Consider the following 20439-nt stretch of genomic DNA (forward strand, 5'->3'; position numbering starts at 1 on the left):
CAAATGACAAAGAAGAAACATATACTGTCTACTATTGTGTTTTGGTACCTCCCTATTCCAGAGTGAGACATGCCAATAGCTATATATAGTGCATGGTTTATTGTGTACAAATCACTTTCAGTACTGTAAATAGTCCATTCTGATCGCTCTATCAGAAGCTCCGGGCAGTTGCGGAACTTAATATTGTACAGATGTTGACCTAGAACTATTACTGTTCTAAGCTGGAAGTTTCATCGACATTCTTGCTGACAACTCTGCAACTCCCCCTTGTAACAACATGATTTTTCAGTTCATGATCAATCTACAGAAGATAGACTATGTTAGCAAACACCCTTTGCGAGCTGAAATTCGTTACGGCTAATATCATTGGTTTGAGGGAAGAAGGATAAAATACAGTGGTAACTTATTGTACCAGGAAAAGTTCTTGGGTAAAGGGCATGAGTAGGACCTCAGGGAGTGGAACGTGGTTTTTGGAGCCGATACAGAGTAGGATAGAGTCGCAGAGCAAATAATAGATGGTTATAAAATATTTCTTTTTTTTTTTTAAACAGTTTATTGATTCTTCACCCTGCAATATGATTATTGGACTCAAATCTGACACTGAAATTAAAAGTTTAAACGTAATCTTCTTGAATTCTGTTAATGAAAATTAAATGAATATCACTGATTCCAAAGTCTTTCATATGTGAGAATACGAGGTAATAGATTTCCACCTAAAGTCTTTCTAAATATGAGCACACACTTGTAATTGCAAATTGACATAGGAATTTAAATTTCTGTCGAAAGTTTTTCAGTTTGTAAACCTTGATGTATAGCACACTTGAAAAGCCTAAAGTTCTTCTATGAGATATGAAAATTAAATTAATCACAAAAGATGAACTTCTGAGAAATTATGACAACTCTGAAATATTTGTTCACACGCGGCACTGAAGTTTCCAATGTTCAAAATTAATGAAAAAATTTTGATCCGTTTGTTACTACTCACTTAATGAAAGAAATGTTGCTATAAATGTTGAAGGACGGACGTCTGGAATGTTCCGCGGAGAATCAGGATCGGCGATGTTCCATTAACACACCATGTTGACGTCCCTCGATGAGGTGATGATTGCTGGAACTGGATCGTGTAGAATTGCAGCTCGTTAAGGTGATTTTTCGCACACGGAAAATTCACTTAGTGCGAGTAGTTATCACTGACACTGTCATTTACTGTTGAACACAGTTTATGGCGTAATTGAACTTTAAGACGTTAAATGAATAATCACAATCCTTTCCGTATGAAATACTATTTAAAGTCGTTACTGAGAATATCCATAATTACACAGTTCACACTTGAAAAACGCAAATCACAGTCTATAATCACAGTCTTTGAACACGGTCATTAAGTCACTAAGTCATTAAGTCTTGCATTATTGTAGTGATAAAGTAGTGAAAACCTATTGAAATAGCTAAATTTTGTGTATATCTGATTCATTTAGTGCTGTTTATATAGTGGTGTTAAGTGCTTGTTGGTAGAAATTGGGAGTAGTGATATTTATTTAAATTTTTTAACAAGTAATTCAGTTGGTCTTCAGTAAATTACGTTTTATAGGTTAAGTAGGCTAGCTAGGTGTACCTTGTTTCGAATTTAGGTTTAGGAAATACTTTAGGTAATAATATTAACTTTAAAAATATTTGTAAATATCTGTAGGTTCGTTGGTTATACTTACAAAGGCAGATTATCATAAGGAATAGTACCGTAACTTCTGCAGCAACTTCTCCGGTATTTCGTATAGATATCCGTTCAAACTATCGCGAAGGTAATAATTTACTACATTAAAAAAAACATGATAGGCCTGTAAACTTCCATTTAAAAAGAAGTTAAAGAGATTACACGGTAATAGTTAACAGTCGTATTGTTATTGATTATTGTCGCTCCTCATATTCAAATATTGCATTGTTGGCTACAGTATTGAACAAAGGGTGTAGTGTAGTCAAGTAAATAAAAATCAGCTGATCTTGTATTCCATTCATTTGTACTTCTGAGTAGGTAGTTAAAGTATCCGTAATCTATATTTCGCTCCCTCGATCTTTCAGTATTTATGAGCGGTTAGCAAGTAATAATAAAGTTCATATATCCCAGAAATTGTAGTTCAAGTCCCTGGAGTAGTAGTAGTAGTAGTAGTAGTAGTTTTGATAGAAATATTTGAGAAATTACTGTAGACAACCTCATATTTTTCAGTAGGCCTAATTAAGGACACTTTCATTCTCCGTCCTGTGGAGTAGGGAAAATAATAGTAATCCACCAGCTGTAATAATCACATACCGGTAACCACATTTCAGTAGAATTGTAGTGAAGATAAGGTATAATATATTAGATAGTATCTTGCCAGTTATATTCGTGTACGGCAATCCTTTCGATACTTAAGCATTTAACCAAACGCAGTGTAGTGTAGATACATTGTAGTATAGATACAGTACATTTAGATAGTGCCGTATCTTGCCTGCTATATTCGTGTGTTATTTTTCGTGTGTATCTACTAGACCGTAATACTAATAATAATTTGGCTAAGCATTTAGCTTCGCTGGTAATCTTTGAGTACAGTAGTTCTTGCAAATTTCATTTCTGTTGTGCTTAGTTTAGTGACATACAGTATGGTACCGGTATCGTAATTAGGATACGTCTGAAAGTAGTTTAAAATTACTGTAGTGTACTGTACAGTAGTATACGAGTAATATCCTATTAGAATTTAGTGTGATTATTTTATTATTGTAAAATATTTTTGTAGTACTGGTGTAGTAGAGGTATCCGTAGAAACTCTTACTAAAATACTGTAGTAATTAGAATAGGCTTAATTGCAGTTTGGAATTGTGTAGTTCTTGTGTAGGCTATTATTTTCGATATTCAGTAATTAACAGCAGTTTTTATCCTGTCAGGGGTTGTAGGATAAAAAAAAATAGAGCACGACTAAGTAGTATTGTAGTGTAGTCGTATATTAATTACCTTATTGTTGTGTACTATCCCAGACAATATATCCCTCCGTTCATTTATTTTTTGCAAATAAGTTATTTTACTTTTTCATTTCATTTTTTTCCCCGTAAAGAATGGCTAAGGAGCGCGAGTGTACTTACTGTGGATGTGGCGAGGCATTGAGGGGTATGAGGGAGGAGTTGGAAAGTTTGAGGGAGATAATTAGGATTCTCACAGAAGACAGGAAGGAAGATAGGACTCCCTCAAAAAATGTACAGGTTACAGTAGGTGTACAAGAGGGAGGGGAAGGAAAGGGAGGAGTTATAGAAGACAGGTGGTCTAATGTTCTAAGGGGAAGGAGATTGCAGGCTAAGGGCTCTATTCAGGATCAGAATTCAGGACAGGTGTCTGTGCGAAATCGGTACGAGTCACTCCAGGTACAACAACAGAGGGAAGATGAGGGACAGGGAACTGTTGCTGAGATGTGTGGAAGTAGGAGGAAGGGAAAAGGTAGGAAAGGAAAATGTAGAGTAGAGGATAGGAAAAGACAGGTGGAACAGGATCATGGGAAGGAGAAAAGGGAGGAGGAAGTAGCTTCTGCAGCTATCAGGAAAGATAGGGCTGACCAGGAGGGGAGGGGATTAAATGAGGTGGGTAGGGTTGAGGCTCTGGTCATGGGGGATTCCATCGTTAGACACGTGGGGAAAGTGTGTGGAGGAAAGGGTACCAGGGTAGAGTGTTATCCAGGAATTAGGTTGAGGCAGATGTTGAGGAAAGTAGAAGAGAGGGAGGAGGGGAAGGAGAAGGTGGTAGTGTTTCACGTTGGTACCAACAATGTAAGACAAGCTGATATAAGTACCAACATAGTTGGAGATGTGTGGGATCTGGTAAATGCAGCACGGGTGAAGTTTAAGAAAGCGGAGATTGTTATTAGTGGAATACTGTGTAGAAGGGATACTGACTGGAGGGTGATTGGGGATTTAAATGAGACTATGGAGTGGGTATGTGGGAAACTGGGAGTGAAATTTCTAGATCCTAATGGGTGGGCAGGAGATAGGGATCTGCGCTCAGATGGCCTTCATTTAAACCGCAGTGGTACGTATAAGTTAGGAAATTTGTTTGGAAGGGTAATAGGGAGGTACATTCAGGGAAACGGGATGGCCTAGGGAGCGGTGATAAGGGAACAGGGAACTGGAAATCAAGTAGGGATGACATAAAATTGTTAGTGTTGAACTGTAGAAGTATTGTAAGGAAAGGAATAGAATTAAGTAATTTAATAGATATATATTTACCAGATATTGTAATAGGAGTTGAATCATGGCTGAGAAATGAAATAATGGATGCAGAAATTTTCTCACGGCACTGGAGTGCGTATTGTAGAGATAGGATAGGAAGGGCGGGAGGGGGAGTGTTCATTCTGGTGAAAGAAGAATTTGTAAGCTACGAAAAAGTTAAAGATGAAACACATGAAATTCTAGGTGTAAGGCTCATTTCTAAAGATAATAGGCAACTTGATATATTTGGAGTGTACAGATTGGGAAAGGGTAGCACTGACGCGGATTCAGAATTATTTGATAGGATAGTCAGATATGTGGGAAACGACATGGAGAGAAATGTGATTGTAGCGGGAGATCTGAATTTGCCAGATGTCAACTGGGAAGGAAATGCGAACGACAGGAAGCATGACCAACAAATGGCAAATAAGTTAATATGGGAAGGACAGCTAATTCAGAAAGTGATGGAACCAACCAGAGGGAAAACTATCCTGGATGTGGTGCTGATAAAACCAGATGAGCTCTATAGGAAAACTGAAGTAATAGATGGTATTAGTGATCATGAAGCTGTTTTTGTCGTAGTTAAAAATACATGTGATAGAAAGGAAGGTCTTAAAAGTAGGACTGTTAGGCAGTACCATATGGCTGATAAAGCAGGCATGAGGCAGTTTCAAAAAAGTAGCTATGATCGGTGGAAAACGGTAAATAAAAATGTAAACAGACTCTGGGGTGGGTTTAAAGAAATTGTTGAGGAATGAGAAAACAGGTTTGTACCATTAAGGGTGGTAAGGAATGGTAAAGACCCACCTTATTATAATAGAGAAATAAAGAGACTAAGAAGGAGGTGCAGACTGGAAAGAAATAGAGTTAGAAATGGCTGTGGAAGTAAGGAGAAATTGAAGGAACTTACTAGAAAATTGAATCTAGCAAAGAAGGCAGCTAAGGATAACATGATGGCAAGCATAATTGGCAGTCATACGAATTTTAGTGAAAAATGGAAGGGTATGTATAGGTATTTTAAGGCAGAAACAGGTTCCAAGAAGGACATTCCAGGAATAATTAATGAACAAGGGGAGTGTGTATGTGATGATCTTCAAAAGGCAGAAGTATTCAGTCAGCAGTATGTAAAGATTGTTGGTTACAAGGATGATGTCGAGATAGAGGAGGAGACTAAGGCCAAAGAAGTAATAAAATTTATGTATGATAAGAATGACATTTACAATAAGATACAAAAGTTGAAAACTAGAAAAGCGGCTGGAATTGATCAGATTTCTGGGGATATACTAAAGACAATGGGTTGGGATATAGTACCATATCTGAAGTACTTATTTGATTATTGTTTGGTCGGAGGAGCTCTACCAGACATGTTTGTGAAATTAATAACTGGTTCGATAGAAGGCAATTCGGTTTTAGGAAGGGTTATTCCACTGAAGCTCAACTTGTAGGATTCCAGCAAGATATAGCAGATATCTTGGATTCTGGAGGTCAAATGGACTGTATCGCGATTGACCTGTCTAAAGCATTTGATAGGGTGGATCATGGGAGACTACTGGCAAAAATGAGTGAAATTGGACTAGACAAAAGAGTGACTGAATGGGTTGCTATATTTCTAGAAAATAGATCTCAGAGAATTAGAGTAGGCAAAGCTTTATCTGACCCTGTAATAATTAAGAGGGGAATTCTCAAGGCAGTATTATTGGACCTTTATGTTTTCTTACATATATAAATGATATGAGTAAAGGAGTGGAATCGGAGGTAAGGCTTTTTGCGGATGATGTTATTCTCTATAGAGTGATAAATAAGTTACAAGATTGTGAGCAACTGCAACGTGACCTCGAAAATGTTGTGAGATGGACAGCAGGCAATGGTATGTTGATAAACGGGGTTAAAAATCGGGTTGCGAGTTTCACAAATAGGAAAAGTCCTCTCGGTTTTAATTACTGCGTTGATGGGGTGAAAGTTCCTTTTGGGGATCATTGTAAGTATCTAGGTGTTAATATAAGGAAAGATCTTCATTGGGGTAATCACATAAATGAGATTGTAAATAAAGGGTACAGATCTCTGCACATGGTAATGAGGGTGTTTAGAGGTTGTAGTAAGGATGTAAAGGAGAGGGCATATAAGCCTCTGGTAAGACCCCAACTAGAGTATGGTTCCAGTTTATGGGACCCTCACCAGGATTACCTGATTCAAGAACTGGAAAAAATCCAAAGAAAAGCAGCTCAATTTGTTCTGGGTGATTTCCGACAAAAGAGGAGCGTTACAAAAATGTTGCAATGTTTGGGTTGGGAAGAATTGAGAGAAAGAAGAAGAGTTGCTCGACTAAGTGGTATGTCTATATAGAAATAATATGAGTCAGCACCGTATCAATACACTATTTTATTTACTACCAAACTGGTAAATAGGGTCAATACCGGTTTTGACCCCTATTTACCAGTTTGGTAGTAAATAAAATAGTGTATTGATAAGGTGGTGACTCATATTATTTCTATATAGTGATACCAATCAATACGGATATGAAGCTTATAAATAATAATAAGTGGTATGTTCCGAGCTGTCAGCGGAGAGATGGCATGGAATGACATTAGTAGACGAATAAGTTTGAATGGCGTTTATAAAAGTAGGAAAGATCACAATATGAAGATAAAGTTGGAATTCAAGAGGACAAACTGGGGCAAATATTCATTTATGGGAAGGGGAGTTAGGGATTGGAATAACTTACCAAGGGAGATGTTCAATAAATTTCCAATTTCTTTGAAATCATTTAGGAAAAGGCTAGGAAAGCAACAGATAGGGAATCTGCCACGTGGGCGACTGCCCTAAATGCAGATCAGTATTGATTGATTAGTAACACAGTTCAATGCTCAAAAAGAAATGAGTCCTGGAAATTCTACACATTAATTTCTGTTCATTGTAGAAGTTCAATATTATGTGAAGTAAACTAAGTCCACACGTAATGATATACTCTGTGAACGTTAAATATTTGGTATTTGTACTTCAATAAGTTCACTCGTATTATATTCTCAAATGTCTTTAGAATTAGACCGTAGTCGCGACGCGATATACTAAATACAGTGCAACGTTTTTTTATAATTTTGTCGGCGATATATAACTTCATTTCCCGGAAACGCGACAGCAAGTACTTTCTATTAATGTTAAAAACTTTTTATTACCACCTATTCAATACAAAAATAATGCACTCAATTATTTATAAATTATTCATGAGGTACATTGGTTAATAGGACATGTTTCATTCGTCTTTGCGAACATCATCAGCTATAAATACACAAAGCTTAAGGTCAGGGCCCTGAGTTTATTTAAATGGTTAAAAATGTCGTTAACTTTAATACATTATCTTCAATACGGTCTAATTATGAGATTTATCACAGGCAAGTACTTTCACCCTGACTGCGCGGACATACTGTACGAGGGTCGGTCTCCCCTCTGTCTCACTCACACACACATCTGTGTACTCGTCCTTGTACTGCTCTGCTCTGCTTGTAAGCCTTGACATATATACCGGCGCTGGGAGGGGTGGTTTTCTTGGTCATGTGACCGTGAGTGCATAATCTTCTTAGACTTTAAATTATTATAACTCAACAACCATGGGATGAATTAATTTGAAATTCACAGGGATTAACTTTTATGACGTCCGCTACAATTCAGCGTTTGTCTCATTGAAATTGGTTAAGGCGTTGAAAAGCTTGCAAAAAGAAAAAATTCTTTTCGAGAAATATCTCTAGGGGAGGTGAGCTTCGAGCGACAGGTGACATCACTTGACTTCGCCTAGTGCACTCGTGGAGTCTGGCACATGCTGGAACATTCCTTTGCTCAGTTGTTCGTATGTCGGACGGATATTTTATGCTGGAATAACGTTTCTTTCGATTGATATGGGCCAGGACCTAGGCTTTCCAGGTACATCTTCCCCCTGGTTTGACGAAAAGAAAATACGCAGGATTTTCTTTTCCAGGCTTTACTCTTCCTGTGATACGTATTGTTTTAAATTGGCTGAGTTATAAATACCCTAAAAAGTGCCATCCAATCTTACAATTTCACAAGCTCCGTTTCTCAATACAGTGCGGACACGGTAAGGACCTACAAATAGTGGACAGAACTTAGCGTAAATCCTTCTCTCAGGGTTGGAAGTAGCTGGTCTGCGTATTAAAATAAGGTCTCCAGGATTTAATGGTCTTCTGAACTTCCTATTACGCTGGCGTCGTTCTCTGATGGCAGCTGCATGTCTTAACCTGGTCAGCGCGTCGTTGATCTTAACTTTCTGCGGCACGATGGCATCGGGTAGAGCTGGTAGAATTCTGTCCCAAGGTCGCTCTGGTTTTATCCCATGACACAGACTGAGAGGAATGTCATTAGTGGATTCAGGTAGTTACGCAAGGCGAAATTATCCCATCATCTGTCATTTTATGAATTAAGTCACGAACTTATTCTCGATATTTCTCAGGGACGGGATATGGCTTCTTCTGATAAGGGGACAAGTCATTTACATTAAGATGATATTCGTAGCCAGCTATCTCTCCAGGCTTGTCATCGAACACACATGCAAATTTTTGTAGAACATCATTTTTAGCCTCCTCCAATTTTAATTTAATTTCCGGGTCTTCAACCACACTGGCTATTGATTTATATAATCCGGACCTATGATGGAGTTCTCATTGAATAGGGACTCTGCATCGTCCTCACTTTGGTCACCCTTTCTACATTCTGCTACGGCTGGCGCAACCTCGCTTACAGCGGGCTTAATACTGACACCACCGTCTTCTTCGAAATGGGCTCCATTCTCTTGAACTGCCAGGTGGCTTCGTCCTACCAGCTGTAGTCCTACGGAATTATTCTTTAATCTTACGAGGTTGGCATCATAGTCAATGGTTCCTTTGTATTTGATCATAAAATCTAATCCAAGTATTAAGTTGAAGTTAAGACGTGAAACTACCAAAAATATGTGTTCGAATGACTGACTGTTAATTTCAAACTCTAAAAATGCCTGGGATTTACACTTAACAACTTTATCAGGAACTATCCCTCTTACTTTGATCTGAGCTGCAGGCAATAACAAAACATTGTTCTGATTTTTAAGTGAGTCCACAAGCCTATCAGAAATTAAAGAAGTTTGCGCTCCAGAATCGATGAACGTAGTCACCTGTAGGTTGCCTGTGCGTACTGTTATGAGAGTTAATGAACGGGTAATGATTGGCCTTGGTGTTTGTGCGTCTTCGAATAGTAATTCGGAATCGTCAATGTGCCAGTAATTGATAACAGCAGTACAGTAGTTTGAAATCTCGTCCTCATCGTGTTCTGTAGTCAATCTCCCTATTGTGAGATCAGCGTGTTTTTTTTTAAATAGCGCCTGTTGATTCAGGATCAGGTGATCTCTGTTCTCTTGGTCCGAATTGACGTTGGTATTCCAGGGACGTGGATCCAAGCTCATCAGGATTACGATTTCTCTCCCTGACGTATTCCCGTGTATCCTTCCATCTACTTTCGAGTTCTCGTCGTCTGGACTCACGATTTCCTTCAGGAGTGCTTTCAAGCTGTCTCCATGAATTCCTAGGTTGGTAAGGGTGTCTATCCTGATTCCTCTGACGTCTAAAATTCTGGAATCTGGTTGGGTTGGTAGGGCTTAATATGCCTTCTTCATGTGTCCTGGGTTCCTCTCTCTCCGGCGGTTTTATTTCCGCAGAGTTCGTATTTATTTCTCGACTCCTGTTAGTTTTTCGACCAGATTGGATATTAGCCGTATCTAACCTGCGCAAAGTAGCGTCGAAATGTTCCAATGTTTTAATGTTGGCAGCGACTAGTATCTCTTGAACATGAGGCGGATATTGAAGTGTCAGGATCTGAATGAGTTCGATATCTGGCAAAGGTGGATCTAAGAATTGTAATTTTTTTAATTGCATTAAACAATAATCTGAATATTGGGAAGTATTGACTGAAGTATTGTATTTACTAGAGTAGAGTTGCATCTTGACAAGGTGTTGTCTTTCAGAATCCCAAAAGCGTTTAAGAAGTGCCTTTTTAAAGTCGTCATAGTTTTTAAAGTTGCTCTTAAAAGCTATGAACCATGACAAGGCTCATCCTTCTAGAAGCTTGGATACTACTCGAAGTTTTCTATCGTCATCTACCCTATTCTCTTCAAGGTAATCGTCGACATTTAACAAAAATTCTCGAGCAGTATACTCGTCACGTCCTGAAAATTTGACTGGTTTGTCATCTGGTAATTTAATGAGGGTTGTTGTGTTGTGTGCTTCCCTCGATGAATCAGGGATTGTGACGTCAGTCATATGTTCTTTGAGTTTAATTTGATTCACTTCTTCAGACAAGTTTTCAATTTTGGAATTAATTGAGGCATCTAAATCTTTTATTTCATTTCTCAAGTCAGTTTTAATGACCTGTACGTCTTTACAGAAAGCAGCTATCTCGGTATGCGTGCTGTCTAGCTGTCCTGTGATACGCTTGTCGCGTTCTCCTTGCGTGCTCTTCAATAATCCTATCTCGCTTCGTAATTTGCCCACGTCGTTCTTTAATGCATCTCGCAGGTTTTCCTGCACCAGAGCTAGCTTTACTTGAGGTTGCGAGATGTTACCATGGAATTCTTGAAATTCCGTCCGTAAATCTCTAAGTTCAGTGGAAAATGCTTGAACGGAAGGAAGAACATTTCTAAGATCTTTGTCTAAAGACCTGACAACCTCTGTCTTTATTTCTTATTTGATAGACTATAAGTTTTCAACAAACTGATCCCCCATGTTTTTTTAAACTGACTTCAACTTGTGCACTAGAGTCCGTAAGTTTCTTTTCGAGGCGAGTTCCAGCTTCACGGAATCGTTGCTCGATACGGGCACTGGATTCAGTGAGCCTTTTATTAATGACTTTATCGGTCTCTGCAAACTTAGTGTCCAAGGTCCTATCACTTTTAGAAGTTAAGTCCTCGACCTTGCTGTATGACTCATTTAACTGCGCTTGCAGTTGAGTATTTTGAGCCTGCAATTGGGAATTAGAGTCAACTATCTGTGACTGTAGTGCGGTTATTTGTGTGTTCATTTGAGCCTGCAATTGATTATTAGACTACCATTTGCATATTAATTCGATCTATTTGCGTGTTCATTTGTGCCATCTGGCTGTTAGACCTATCAATCTTAGCATTCTGATCGTTAATGCTAAGCCTGAGAGCTTCGATTGCTGCAAGTAAGTTATCCATGTTTCCGGAATATTCGAATAAGTCAAATACAACAAGTTCTTCGTGTTCGTAATAGTTGCAGTCGAATCCTGTACACAAATTGCAATTTATTATGGCTTGAATCGAACCCTGAATGTTGCGGTTATATTTTATCATTACAGGCGCATCATCTATTATTATGGCATGGCTCCAAATCGAGCCCCTAAAGTTGCATCGCCATCTATTATATATTCTATCCTCTCTGTACCAGGAAAAGTTCTTGGGTAAAGGGCATGAGTAGGACCTCAGGGAGTGGAACTTGGTTTTTGGAGCCGATACAGAGTAGGATAGACTCGCAGAGCGAATAATAGATGGTTATAAAATTAAAAAAAAACAAAAAACAATTTATTGATTCTTCACCCTGCAATATGATTATTGGACTCAAATCTGGCATTGAAATTAAAAGTTTAAACGTTATCTTCTTGAATTCTGTTAATGAAAATTAAATGAATATCACTGATTCCAAAGTCTTTCATATGTGAGAATACGAGGTATTAGATTTCCACCTAAAGTCTTTCTAAATATGAGCACACACTTGTAATTGCAAATTGACATAGGAATTTAAATTTCTGTCGAAAGTTTTTCAGTTTGTAAACCTTGATGTATAGCACACTTGAAAAGCCTAAAGTTCTTCTATGAGATATGAAAATTAAATTAATCACAAAAGATGAACTTCTGAGAAATTATGACAACTCTGAAATATTTGTTCACACGCGGCACTGAAGTTTCCACTGTTCAAAATTAATGAAAAAATTTTGGTCCGTTTGTTACTACTCACTTAATGAAAGAAATGTTGCTATAAATGTTGAAGGACGGACGTCTGGAATGTTCCGTGAAGAATCAGGATCAGCGATGTTCCATTAATACACCATGTTGACGTCCCTCGATGAGGTGATGATTGCTGGAACTGGATCGTGTAGAATTGCAGCTCGTTAAGGTGATTTTTCGCACACGGAAAATTCACTTAGTGCGAGTAGTTATCACTGACACTGTCATTTACTGCCGAACACAGTTTATGGGAGTAATTGAACTTTAAGACGTTAAATGAATAATCACAGTCCTTTCTGTACGAAATACTATTTAAAGTCGTTACTGAGAATATCCATAATTACACAGTTCACACTTGATAAACGCAAATCACAGTCTATAATCACAGTCTTTGAACACGGTCATTAAGTCACTAAGGATTATTTTCTGATTATCTGGTTATTATAACGGCATATTACCTCAGAAAAAGTTCTTAGTATTCACCCAGTTTACTACTGTAAGTCGTATACTAATATGGCATGAACACTACGTGCATAAAGAAACACAGTTCAATGCTCGAAAAGAAATGGGTCCTGGTAATTCTACACATTAATTTCTGTTCATTGTAGTTCAATATTATGTGAGGTAAACTAAGTCCACACATAATGATATACTCCGTGAACGTTAAATATTTGGTATTTGCACTTCAATAAGTTCACTCATTATATTCTGAAATGTCCTTAGAATTAGACCGTAGTCGTGACGCGATATACTAAATACAGTGCAACGGTTTTTTATAATTTTGTCGGCGATATAACTTTGTATCCCGGAAACGCGACGGCAAGTACTTTCACCGTGACTGCGCGGACATACTGTACGAGGGTCGGTCTGCCCTCTGTCTCACTCACACACATATCTGTGTACTCGTCCTTGTACTGCTCTGCTCTGCTTGTTAGCCTTGACATATATCCCGGCGCTGAGAGGGGTGGTTCTCTTGGTCATGTGACCGTGAGTGCATAATCTTCTTAGACTTTAAATTATTATAACTCAACAACCATGGGATGGATTATTTCGAAATTCATAGGGATTAACTTTTATGATGTCCGCTACAATTCAGCGTTTGTCCCGTTGAAATTGTTTAAGGCGTTGAAAAGCTTGCGAAAAGAAAAATTCTTTTCGAGAAATATCTCTAGGGGAGGTGAGCTTCAAGCGACAAGTGACGTCACTTGACTTCGCCTAGTGCATTCGTGGAGTCTGGCACATACTGGAACATTCCTTTGCTCAGTTGTTCGTACGTCGGACGGATATTTTATGCTGGAGTAACGTTTCTTTCGATTGATATGGGCCAGGATCTAGGCTTTCCTGGTACATTATGGAATGAAAAACAAGAAAGAGAGGGGAAAAAAAGGTAAGAAGAATTAGATACCAGGAGCAAACAATAAAATATTCACACTGCAGACACCACACAAACTTCAAAGGTCTCAGAAAAGTGTAAACTGAATTGATTTTCTTGGCTATCTAACTCAATTATTTTTAAACTTGCGCCAATGTAAAGGCACCGACCACCAGAAATTGAATTGGTACATCAATTACTGACTGAATTACTGACTGCCTTAGGAGAAACCAGCATGGCAAGGTTATTTCATTTAGTGTGCAAGATGTATGAGACAGGAGAAGTCCCATCCGATTTTCTGCAGAATGTTGTTATACCTATTCCCAAGAGAGCTGGTGCTGACAGGTGTGAAAACTACTGCACCATTAGTTTAGTATCTCATGCCTGCAAAATTTTAACACGTATTATTTACAGAAGAATGGAAAAATAAGTTGAAGCTGAGTTGGGAGAAGATAAATTTGGCTTCAGAAGAAATGTAGGAACACGTGAAGCAATCCTGACTTTACGTCTGATCTTAGAGGATCGAATCAAGAAGGACAAGCCCCTGTACATGGCAATCGTAGATCTAGAAAAGGCATTCGATAATGTTGATTGGACCAAGCTATTTATGATTCTGAAGATGATAGGGATCAGGTACCGAGAACGAAGAATTATCTACAATCTGTATAAAAATCAGTCTGCAGTGATAAGAATCGAGGGCTTTGAAAAAGAAGCAGCAATCCAGAAAGGAGAGAGGCAAGGCTGCAGTTTGTCCCCTCTCCTTTTCAATGTTTACATAGAACAGGCAGTAAAGGAAATCAAAGAGAAATTTGGAAAGGGAATCACAGTCCAAGGAGAGGAAATCAAAACCTTGAGATTTGCCGATGATATTGTTATTTTATCTGAGACTGCAGAAGATCTCGAGAAGTTGCTGAATGGTATGAATGAGTTCTTGGGTAAGGAGTACAAGATGAAAATAAATTAGTCCAAAACAAAAGTAATGGAGTGCAGTCGAACGAAGGCAGGTGATGTAGGAAATATTAGGTTAGGAAATGAAGTCTTAAAGGAAGTAGATGAATATTGTTACTTGGGTAGCAAAATAACTAACAATGGCAGAAGTACGGAGGACATAAAATGCAGACTAGCGCAACCAAGGAAGAGCTTTCTTAAGAAAAGAAATCTGCTCACTTCAAACATTGATATCAGAATTAGAAAGATGTTTTTGAAGACTTTCGTGTGGAGCATGGCATTGCATGGAAGTGAAACATAGACAATAACTAGCTCAGAAAGAAAGAGAATAGAAGCTTTTGAAATGTGGTGTTACAGAAGAATGCTGAAGGTGAGATGGATAGATAGAATCACAAATGAAGAGATACTGAATCGAATTGGTGAGAGGAGATCAATTTGGCTAAATTTGACGAGAAGAAGAGATAGAATGATAGGACACATCTTAAGACACCCAGGACTTGTGCAGTTGGTTTTTGAAGGAAGTGTAGGTGGTAAGAACGGTAGGGGTAGACCAAGGTATGAATATGACAAGCAGATTAGAGCAGATGTAGGATGCAATAGTTACGTAGAAATGAAAAGGTTAGCACAGGATAGGATGGCATGGAGGGCTGCATCAAACCAATCTATGGACTGATGACTCAAACAACAACAACAACAGATTATACTTGAATGAGTATATTTTTCAGGTATAATTTGTTAAGAAATGATTCCTTTTTTTCTGGTATTTTATAAATTTATATCATCCTGAATTACTTTTGAGAGACTGAAGAATGTCAAATTTATAAATTAAGTAAAAACTGACAAGAAATGTCTTCCAATTATAAGTCAACAAACTTTCACTAATCAAAATTGTTTCAAATTAGCCAATTAACCGAATCATTTACCCACTATTTCACAAAACATTTAGTCAGTGTGTTAGTAGCCACTAGGTGTTGGCCTGCATCCTGATGACGAGGTTGATTGGAAGAGGCCCATTCCAAAATCAAAACAGCCAACACTCTATCTGTGGCAATACACTAATAAGAAGTCGCATAATAATATAAATGAAAGGAACACTGGGTAAGTGAACAGCATAGCAGCTTTCAGTAGCCTACCATACTGAATGTATCATTAAGCTTTCATATGAAATTACCCCTTTCAATGCAACTGATTATTCATCAGTCACAACCCCTATGCTAATTACATTATTATTATATATTTTTTTTTTTTCTTTAGCCTTCAATCTGCGTCATGGCATTTCCGGTACATAAACTGTGCTGTGCGGTCATTAACGGCACCAAGTATATTCAGGTGAATAACTCTGTTGTTTCAATTTTGTTCATTGCATGAGTATTAAGCTGTTATCACAGAGCAAAGAATACAGGGAGATGCCCTGTTTCTCTGAGAGTGAAGCCCAATGACAGTGCTCTACACATGGGGCGTGGTCATTTATAGGCGCGCAAACGTATGTTGTTTTTTGACAGTCAAACCCATCACAGTTCAGTGAAGTGAATACAGCGAACGCAAACTGTAACTGCAGGAATTTTCAGACGTGGACACTGTACAACACACTAAAACATAAAGGAGATACTAATATTCAGTTGGTGGTGTCGGTATTATAATGTCATGTTGTGCATACGGTTGCTAGAATTGGGAAACCAAAAATATTTCTGGAAAAAACATATCACAGCAAAAATTCTACAATGGCTTATAATATGTAGTACAGTATGTTATATTACCTCCATTGTTATTGTGCTAGTATTCTGGAGTCCCAGAAGCACCATCTATATTTTGTTAAAATTTTTAGGTTAGGCATACTTACCATGTCTGAAATATGTATCTCATTGTGGGTGGTGGTGGCAGAAGCACGCACAGTATTCCCTGCCAGTCATAAAAGGTGACTAAATGGGGCCCAACGGGCTCTTAACTTGGGAGTGTGGGTGGGCGACCACGGGGCCTTAGCGAATTCTGCATTGCTTCCACTTGTGTCACGGTCCTCACTTTCATCTATCCTACCCACCCTCCCTAGATCGACTCTTGTTCTTTTCCGACTCTGATAGTATTATGTGTTGAGGCCTAGGGAGTCTCATTTTTTTTTCGTTCCCTTCGTGGCCCTTGTCTTTCTTTGGCAAATACCTTCATTTTTTGAAGTATTGGACCCCTTCCATTTTTTCACACTGATTAGTGTTAATAGAGGATGGTTACTTGATGGGTGTACTTCCTATTAAAATAATAATAACTGCCAAAACCACCCTAAAATATGTAGTAAACAATGTTGCTAAGCCCAGTTTGGAGATTTATTCACATTCACCCCAAGCATTCAGATTGTGACAGGCCTATGCCATTTATTAATAGCCTACTCCTTGTCTTTACTGATAGGCTATCTGGTGAAGATTTACATCCCATGTTTTCAGGATACTCAATTTATAGTGCTGATAGTCAACTAAGCAAGAGAGTGGATTTAAGCCTGCGAGTCATGAAAAATGCTTCTGTAGAGCTTAGTAATAAATCAGTAATAGGTCTGTTGCCCAAGAAATTTGTTAGTTACTCGCTGTGTTATTCTGAAAACGATTATACTTAACTGTGTGATTCAAAGTTTACCTACTCCCGAGAAAATGGTGTGGTTTGTATATATCCACAACATAAGAACTGCCCTGTTTTGCTCTACATGAGGGGCACGGCTGTTGACTTCAAACGATAGCCACAGAGAGTAGTGGAGCGGGAAGCTCCCTGTATTCTTTACTGTGCTATTATAGAATCTTGCCAACCTGGCAACAGTTAAACGATGCAACAGCGGGACGATACGGAGAATATCAACAATTCAATATGAAACTTTTTCCTGTCATACACAGGGGGTGTGGTCATATATAGGCGCGTGAACGCATGTTTTTTGACAGTCAAACCCATCACAGCTTGGTGAAATGAATGACCCCATGATGCAATTTGAGGGTTTATATGTATTCTTACTGCTGATGGTCTAGTAAGAATGCTGACTTGCAGAACTTCTTAAATGTATTCGAAGCCAAAAAAACATTGTCACATGTAATCATCCCCAAATACCAACATCCTCAACTGCGATCAAACTTTCTCTCTTGGAAACAGAAATCCAATAACTGACCGACCTTGAGACTGAAGTCACTAACTTTAAAATCAAACCCTCCTTCTTCTGATATACTGTAGACCAACATACTCTAAACGTGTCTCTGGAAGCAAGTGACATTGAGAATATATCAAACCTTCTCCTTAACAACGCATGGTTTCAATAATCTATATAAAAGGTATTTTGATTAATATGAATTCTTCACCATAAGACAGCAGCGTGTCTGTACAAAGTATCTGAGAATAATGATAATAATGCTACTTGCTTTACGTCCCACTAACAACTTTTGCGGTTTTCGGAGACGCCGAGGTGCCGGAATTTTGTCCCGCAGGAGTTCTTTTACGTGCCAGTAAATCTACCGACACGAGGCTGACATATTTGAGCACCTTCAAATATCACCGGACTGAGCCAGGATCGAACCTGCCAAGTTGGGGTCAGAAGGCCAGCGCCTCAACCGTCTGAGCCACTCAGCCTGGCTGAGAATAATGAATAGATTTGAAAGACGAATTTTACAGTAGGAATGAATTTCAAATGCTGTTGTAACACATCTGCATATGCTAAGCCGACGAAAGTACTAGCTTGATTGCTAATGAAAACTCGCTAAGGAGTAAGATACTGAGCTTTAACCTACCATGGAGGGACTCGTAGTGCAGCTGAAGTTCAGCTGCAGATGCGAATGCTTTCATACACCTTGGACACAAAAATCCCTCAGCACGCTGACTACTGAGCTCATCATCCTCATGTGGACCTCTTCCAGGAGAATTAGGATTCGATTCCCTTCCCTGTAAAAAAGTACAGAAAACAAGGAGGTTATCCTATATAGACGGTAGGGGTAAGATACATATTGTCAACACCATTTGATAAACAATTCTTACCCTGTCAGTTATTTTGTTGACAATATTCTTAATGTTGAACATCTTATTCAGATATTGTCACACAACACGCATTCCCTGGTTGAATATTAACCAAGTATTAATGTATTTGACATAGACGTCGTCGTCCAATCCTACAGATTGCCTTAACCAGGTGCGTGCACTTGACAGTTTGTTGTCATCAATGAACCATCAATTAAAATAACAGCTATATTCATTATCTGAATATAATTTTGTATTTGAACTGAGATATAAAATTACAACATATTTTAAGTTGAAATTATTCTAGATAAAAAGGAAAAAATAGTACGAAAGCCCCATACATATACTTTAGTTTGAGTCTCGTAGTTGTTATCTTGATTCGCTTCTGTTAGCGAATTGATATGTCAAATCTGTTATTCTCCTAGCGGCGCATGGCGATGTTGGGTCGTTCGTGATTCGAATCTTGTTTGAATTTGTGTTTAACATTCCAAAATTAAATATGTTTACTCGAGTTCGGAACGTTTTGTATAATGTGGTCGGTGGACTTGATACATTACCCGTTTTACGGGATTCTGAAGGTGCTGCAGAAGATGCTGCGTTAGTATCTAAATTTCCGTACACCAGGCCTCATTTTTTGCTGTTCCACTCTGATGAAGAAATTCAGTGGTCTGCAGATCATCAGGTGCGGCCGATTATTGTGCCAAGAGACTTCTCTAAGTTACCTTGGAATACAGGCTATGCTGAGTAAGTTAATAAATGATTATGTCGCTTGTTAGCTGAAAATGACTTTTTTAAATCTTGACATTTGTCATAACATAACCTATAGGCGCTATGTCATAAGCCCAATAATATGAACACCTATAATATTTTGCCTTTATATCGGCACTTTACTCTGTTCTACGTTTTCAACAAATTTTATATCTATGTATGCAATTTTCTTTTTTAATTAACTTATTGCAGCTAATGGCCATTGAAGAAGAGAAAGGTGATAAATATGTAATCTTCAAATGATACTTCCATATTTGTTTTCATCACTACAAAACTTTTTGAGCGACACAGTTCGCATTTTACGTTCTATAGCTTGGTATTTCGAGCATGTTCTGGCCACATATTACACGCAGTCGCTACAAGGCTCGTGAAATGTTTTGATGCAACACCACCTGCAGTGGAATCCATGTACCGCGAATCTGTTTAATAGGTGCCTTAGTTCATAATTTGGGCCTTTCGAATCTTGAGTTAGCATGGCGCCTGTGCTTTAGAAATCTATCAAAATTTCTTTTATCCTTCTCCTGGTGTTCACGGAGAACATTTTCATTAGCAGCTGTAGATTGTATTGTATTGTTTGGTAGCAGCAGTTGAAGTCTCAAGTCTTCCAGCAACATCGTCTCTTGGTTAGTTGATAAACAAATCGTGATAGGATAAATTTTGGGAGGCAGAATCTTTTACATTGGTCTTGGATAGGTAAGCACAGGAATGATTTTGTCTTGAAAAAGTTTTAGCGCTGTCTATAAAGATATTTCGGGTAGGTGCTTATTGTCACTCATCATAACTATAGCTCTGTAAAGTTATTCTAGTAACGTTTGCCACAGGTTGCCTTTCGGAATGGATGTCGTCCGCTGCTGCATGCTTTCTCCTCTTTTGAATGTTATCTTGACTATTTTGTTCTTGTTTACAGCAGGGTCATTTTCCTTGGCCCAGTCTACTAAGTCGTCGAATGCTGTCTGGAGAGGTCTCCTTGATGTTGATGTAAGTGCCATATCATCTGCATATATGTACAGCTGTACGTCTTTTTTCTTAACTGCTTCTACATCGTGTGTGGCTATGTTACAGCTTAGCAGGTCTCCTTGTAGTACCCCAATAGTCTGATTTATTGGGTCAGCAACGTTGATCAAATCGTTCAGGTGAACAGTATTATTTGCTAGTATATTGT

General features: G+C 38.4%; 2 protein-coding genes across 4 annotated transcripts in view; one reads left to right on the forward strand and one right to left on the reverse strand.

Moving 5' to 3' along the window:
- LOC136864219 (early endosome antigen 1) overlaps positions 1-18680 on the reverse strand; it is a 576229-nt gene extending 557549 nt beyond the window's left edge. For both annotated transcript variants that reach the window (XM_067140939.2, XM_067140936.2), the window contains exons 1-2: positions 18531-18680; positions 18287-18437 (exon numbers count right to left, since the gene is read on the reverse strand). In XM_067140939.2, the coding sequence (XP_066997040.2) occupies positions 18287-18437; positions 18531-18572 (193 nt within the window). In that variant the 5' untranslated portion in view covers positions 18573-18680. The remainder of the gene's footprint in view (positions 1-18286; positions 18438-18530) is intronic.
- Positions 18681-18941: 261 nt separating this feature from the next.
- Positions 18942-20439, forward strand: part of LOC136864221 (protein phosphatase 1H) — a 177948-nt gene continuing 176450 nt past the window's right edge. For both annotated transcript variants that reach the window (XM_067140940.2, XM_067140941.2), the window contains exon 1: positions 18942-19253. In XM_067140940.2, the coding sequence (XP_066997041.1) occupies positions 19009-19253 (245 nt within the window). In that variant the 5' untranslated portion in view covers positions 18942-19008. The remainder of the gene's footprint in view (positions 19254-20439) is intronic.

The sequence above is a fragment of the Anabrus simplex genome, chromosome 2, assembly GCF_040414725.1.
Source record: "Anabrus simplex isolate iqAnaSimp1 chromosome 2, ASM4041472v1, whole genome shotgun sequence".
Taxonomy (NCBI): domain Eukaryota; kingdom Metazoa; phylum Arthropoda; class Insecta; order Orthoptera; family Tettigoniidae; genus Anabrus; species Anabrus simplex.